At 34.5% G+C, this 6,261-nt stretch overlaps 1 protein-coding gene across 1 annotated transcript in view; it reads left to right on the forward strand.

Annotated features, from left to right (window-relative positions):
• The window catches only part of LOC106876284 (relaxin receptor 2), a 112,024-nt gene that overhangs the window by 51,470 nt on the left and 54,293 nt on the right, over positions 1-6,261 (forward strand). The window contains exon 3 of the mRNA XM_052965552.1: positions 303-479. Within this exon, the coding sequence (XP_052821512.1) occupies positions 303-479 (177 nt within the window). The remainder of the gene's footprint in view (positions 1-302; positions 480-6,261) is intronic.

Genomic DNA, 6,261 nt, shown 5'->3' on the forward strand with positions numbered 1-6,261 from the left:
CTCTCTCTCTCTCTCTCTCTCTCTCATTTTTTGTTCATTTTCTCGTGTTCCTTTCTGTTGAAGAGCGTTGGCTCGAAACGAAAAAGACTTTCTCACCTTCCCGAGCGTTAAACTAATACACCTGTTTGTTGTTTAAGGACTGTCTTCGTCTTTTGTTTTATTGAAAATTCTAACTATATATATACTTACCTACATACATATATGTGTGTTGTATATACGCATGTGTGGCTTTTATAAATATGTGTGCGAGTGTGTGAACTTGCCAATATATATGTATATATATTCTGTGTCTTTATTTTAAGCTAATATGGTAACCAACAAAGTCACACCTTTACCAACAACACTTTCTCACATCCAACCTTCATTAGTGTGCAATGCTGGATACTTCGCCTGTAAAGACCAGCTAAAGTGTTTACACCAGAGGAAACAATGTGACGGTGTTAGTCATTGTAAAGATGGCTCTGATGAGGAAGATTGTGGTAAGTTTTACTAAATGCATTCAAAAACAAAATACGCTCAAATTTCGAAATGGTTCATTCAAATAACATCAATAAGTTATGTAAATTCCAACGCTGTCATTATCAACATCCTCTTCATCATTATCATTATCATGGTAATCATTAACACCATCATCATCTTCATCATCTTATCATCATCATCATCATCATCATCATCATCATCCCCACCACCATCATCATCATCTTCATTATCATGAACAGCATCATTATCGCCAACGCTGCTAAAATAGCCAGCACAACGATCACCATCAACACCATCTCCACCATCACACCACCATCATCATCATCGTCATCATCATCACCATCATCATCATCATCATCATCATCATCACCACCATCATCATCATCATCATCATCATCATCATCATCATCATCATCATCATCATCATCATCACCATCATCATCATCATCATCATCATCATCATCATCATCACCACCATCATCATCATCATCATCATCATAATCATCATCATCATCATCATCACAATCATCATCATAATCATCATCATTATCAACAACAACACCAGCTTTTCAAATCTTTTGTGTGACTTCTACTATTTGGGAATTTATATAACCGTCACCATCGTCACCATCATCATCAAGACACCAACTCAGCTCTTTAACTCTCTTCTGAGGCTAATAGCATTCGGAAATGTATAAAGGCGACAACACTCTATTTCTCTGACCTAAAACATTTAGGACTGTTTGTCTTTTAAAAATAATACAGCAATACATCGATACATTATATGCAACATATACACTTACTGCTTGATTACCAGTTGTTGATTACCTGAACATCATTAGTGAGATCACGTTCTATATGCACTGTCCTTCCGTCCTCATTAAGTCTTAACAAAACAAATATAGATGGTTGTGAGACCTACTAGAATTATTTGCCTAATATCCTTCAATCCATACTCTACTGACTTAGGAAACGGATCCATAAAATAATGTAGTCTAAGGTATACTATTCTTGGAAAAATGCCTTGGACTATAGTGGTTCTCGATAAAATATGACCTGGAACTAAACAGCAACGACAAATTAACCTTCACAAAATACTTACTCTTTATGTATAACTATCCTTCATATGATTGCTGAACTTTCTAGACATGACAAAGAAGTAGAATTTATGTTGATTGTTGTTTTTTTTTTGTTTTTTTTTGCTTTTTTTGCTTTAGTTGCTTTTGTTGGTTGCCACCAAATCAGCTTTGATCGAACAACCTATGATTGACTTTCATGAGGTGAAACTTCAATATTTTAACTAATTAAAATTAAGTGAATACGGATTGCAATGGAACGAGTGTCTGACCTTTAGATTTGTGGTGACATCTCTAGATATGTTTCTGTCCTACCATATTTTGTCAGTAGAGCATAGTCTAAACTTTGCTACAAGATCTAAGAATAACTAGAAAGTTTTGATTATAAATAACTGAAAATTGAGTGGCATACAAACAATAAGAATGACTAGGACGCCTACTGCATAATATCAATTAAACTCAGATTCACCGATAAGATTCAATAAGACCAACTTTATGTCACTGAATTTACATTATCATTACAAAAGAATATTCTGTTGAATAATTATATAAATATATATGATTCAGGAACTGTGTGATGGTGCTTCCTCAGGTGAAATACGATTAAGCACTGTGGTGTTTCTTTGAGTCTCCTAAGATATACCATGTCTGTTACTCTCCACCAATCAGTTTATTAGATTCCGGGCAACACGTACTGACGCAGTGATACAAAAACAAATACAAAAGCAAGATCATTATAACAGTGCCAACAACAATAACAACAACAAAATGAAGGTGACATTAATGATACTAATAAAAATAATAATAAAAATAACAAAAAAACAAATCTCTTTAAGTGATAGCGATTAAAAAGATAAAACTGATGATAGCTTTTACCAAGCGAGTAGAAGTTTGTCAATGGGGTGAAAATAAAATAATAAATTTACGAATGATTTTATTTCCCATCATGTTATGCTATCTTTTTTTTTCCACCCTAGACATTTATTTTGAATTAGCTGTTATCTTTATTCTTCGCGGTTGATTGGCTTCAAGTGACTTTTTGGAACCCCAATAGCTATTAACTATTTGACTGCAGCCTTAATTTCTTTCTTATATTTCATATATAATATATATTTTTATTTATATACTTTCGCTTTTGCTCTTAACAAACATACATAGCCTACATTAAACCCTTGCATATTCACAAACCTAGATACACACGAACACATGTATATACTCCTATTCTCCCAGTGCTAGCGATTAAACCAGTCCAACCTTACTCAGTCGTGTGGTTTGATTAATGTCAATGTGTATTTATTAAATCTACTACTAAAATATTTTATTTTAGTTGCACTTTCTAAGAAGGACCTAACTTTTCCTTTTGGTAATTATCATATCAAAATTTCACTATTCTTTTCAAATTTTTGCTTGCTATGCTTTTTCAATTCTTTTCATTTCACAAGTAAACAACAATCCTGACCTGTTATCTAGATCTCTCAACTCCTCTTACATTGCATTTTCGATACAAAATTATTAAATCATCCATGTCCGTATAAACGCTATATATCTTCTCTATATATCTTCGCTATATATCTTTCCACATTACAGATATGAATTTTCCATAACAATACTTTATAGTGAATATTGTATAACCACCTCTGATTATTGTTGCCACCTTGTAGTTATTATAATTATTATATTATTTTATCGTCCCTGAATTTATTACTATTATTTCTCTCTATTTCATCAAATATAGGGTAAGGGTAAAGATCCCTTTCGGTCACGAATGACCGTGGGATTGCACCTAGAAAGTTCCCCAAGGGAAAGGCAAAGGCCGATTCTGATTGGGAACAGTGATGTCGCAACTCATTTCTACAGATGAGTGAACTGAAGCGACATGAAATTAATTGCCTTGCTCAAGAACACAACACAGCCTAGTCCGGGAATCGAACTCACTACCCCATGATTGTGAGCCCGACGCTTTAACCACTGATAATGGACTTAGGAACTTTACAGTCTCGCACGAAAATATCAAAAATTCTGTTTTGAAAGAATAAATCTAACCGTATTTCTATTTATTTGCTAGATTTTGGAAACAAATGCTTTTGTTTGACTTTCCATCGAACATCGTATTACCATTACTTGGTTGACATTGGGCCTTTCAAATTGCAATTGCTGCAGGATTATAATAGACATACACAAATATAACCATTTTGACAATCATTCAAATAGCAATGTTAATTCATCTGTTTATTTGACTATAATCGATATATACAAATTATTCCAGTTCTTTAACATATATTGCATATACGAATTTTCATCATTTTAATGTACTTGCAAACAATAATGATGCTATCTCGTTATTACGAGCCATCCCCTCAGGTGATTATAATCTTTTCTACTCTAGGCACAAGGCCCGAAATTTTGTGGGAGTGGGCCAGTCGATTAGATCGACCCAGTACGCAACTGGTACTTAATTTATCGACCCCCGAAAGGATGAAAGGCAAAGTCAACCTCGGCGGAATTTGAACTCAGAATGTAGCGACGGGCAAAATACCGCTAAGCATTTGTTCCGGCGTGCTAACGTTCCTTATTTCTCACAAGGGGCTAAACATAGAGGGGACAAACAAGGACAGACAAAGGGATTAAGTCGATTACATCGATCCCAGTGCGTAACTGGCACTTAATTTATCGACCCCGAAAGGATGAAAGGCAAAGTCGACCTCGACGGAATTTGAACTCAGAACGTAAAGACAGGCGAAATACCGCTCAGCATTTCGCCCGGCATGCTAATGTTTCTGCCAGCTCGTCGCCTTTGAGGTGATTATAATCGACATATAGCAATTATTATAATTCTCTTTCATATACGACTTGTCTAAACTTTTGCAAAGACTTTGATAAATATCTAAACTACAATGCCAACCTGTATTTATGAGTCATCCGTTTATGGAACAACAAATTGCTTACACAAATTATTATAATTCTTTGAACAAACCTGCAAACAATTATATGTTAAGAAACATTTTGATACGAATAGAGTTCAACTGCTATCGTTTATCTTTTACTTGTTTCAATCATTTGACATGCAGGGGAACCGTCTTGCAGGCTATTAATCGAATCCAGGCCTCTTTTGTTTTTTAAGCCTCGTACTTATTCTATTGATCCCTTTTGCGGAACCGCTATGTTACAGAGACGTAAATACACCAACACCGGTTGTCAAGCGGTGATGGAAGACAAACACAGACACAAAGAAACACACACACACACGCACATATAAATATATATATATACATACACACACACACACACACACACAACGGGTTTCAGTTTCTATCTACCAAATCCACTCCAAAGGCTTTGGTCGGCCCAAGGCTAGAGTAGAAGACACTTGCCCAAAGTGCCATGCAGTGGGACTGAACCCTGAACCATGTGGTTGGTAAGCAGGCTTTATACCACACAGCCACGCCTGCATCTATCAGGAACTTTTTTATTACTTTTCAAATTCTATAAGAGAACCTTTTAGTCTATTGTTACACATAAGGATTAATTAAGTAATAAGCACCCTGGGGTAATGCTTGATATAAAAGGCAGATCAAATATTTAGTAAGAGATTTAGTAAATACACATCGACAGTAAACAAACCTCGTGATTGACTTGGGAAAGACTGACCAATGGTTAGCAGTGGGAGAATAAGAGTATTGCACATGTATTCATGTGCAAAAGTAAAACTAAGTAAATATATATATATAAAATATAGGAAAGAAATTAAGGTTGCGGCTAATGGGGATCATGAAGGTCTCTTGACTCTAAGCAGCCGGAAAGTATAAAGATAATTGCTAATTCAAGATAGATGCCTAGAGTCGAAAAAAGATAGCATAGCAATAAAATCGGAGACAACATGATAGAAAATAAAACCATTTGTAAATTTATTCTATTTTTACCCCATTGACACACTTCTACTCGCTTGGTAAAAATTATCTTCAGGTTTATCTTTTTAAAGAGATTTGGTTTTGTTGTTATTTTCTTTATTATTTTTATTAGTATCATTAATGTCACCTTCATCTTGTTGTTTTTGTTGTTGGTACTATTATTGTGATCTTGCTTTTGTATTTGTTTTTATGTCACGGCAACAGTATACGTTGTCTGGAATTTAATGAACTGATTGGTGAAGAGTAACAGACATGGTATATCTTAGGAGACTCAAAGAAACCCCACAGTACTTAATCGTATTTCACCTGAGGAAGTACTAACATGCAGCTGTCGCTGAATCATTTATATTTATATAATTATTCAATAGAATAATCCTATATAATGATATGTATATATGTAAACGGAGCAACTTAAAGCAGAAACAAATGTGATTTGCTATAAAAGCTTGCTATTTTCATTTTCGTGGTTGAGTAATAAGAAGCTTGCTTCCTATCCAAATGGCTCCGGGTACTTGGGAAAGTATCTTCTACTATAGCCTCGGGCGGAAACTGGAAGAAGCCCGTCGTATATATATATATACATATATATATATATATATATATAGTGGTAAATTATCTGAGCACTTTTTCTCAGAAAAAGCACGTGTGTTTGAAAAGATTGAACGAAAAAGCTCACACGCTAGAAAAAACATTTTACCAAAAAAGGTTAGTAACATCCTTATAATAGATTTCATAAAATCTTTTTTAAAAATCACCTGTACACTTCAAAACTTTATTAAGTAATTCTCATAGACTTC

This window comes from Octopus bimaculoides, chromosome 2, assembly GCF_001194135.2.
Source record: "Octopus bimaculoides isolate UCB-OBI-ISO-001 chromosome 2, ASM119413v2, whole genome shotgun sequence".
Taxonomy (NCBI): Eukaryota; Metazoa; Mollusca; class Cephalopoda; order Octopoda; family Octopodidae; genus Octopus; species Octopus bimaculoides.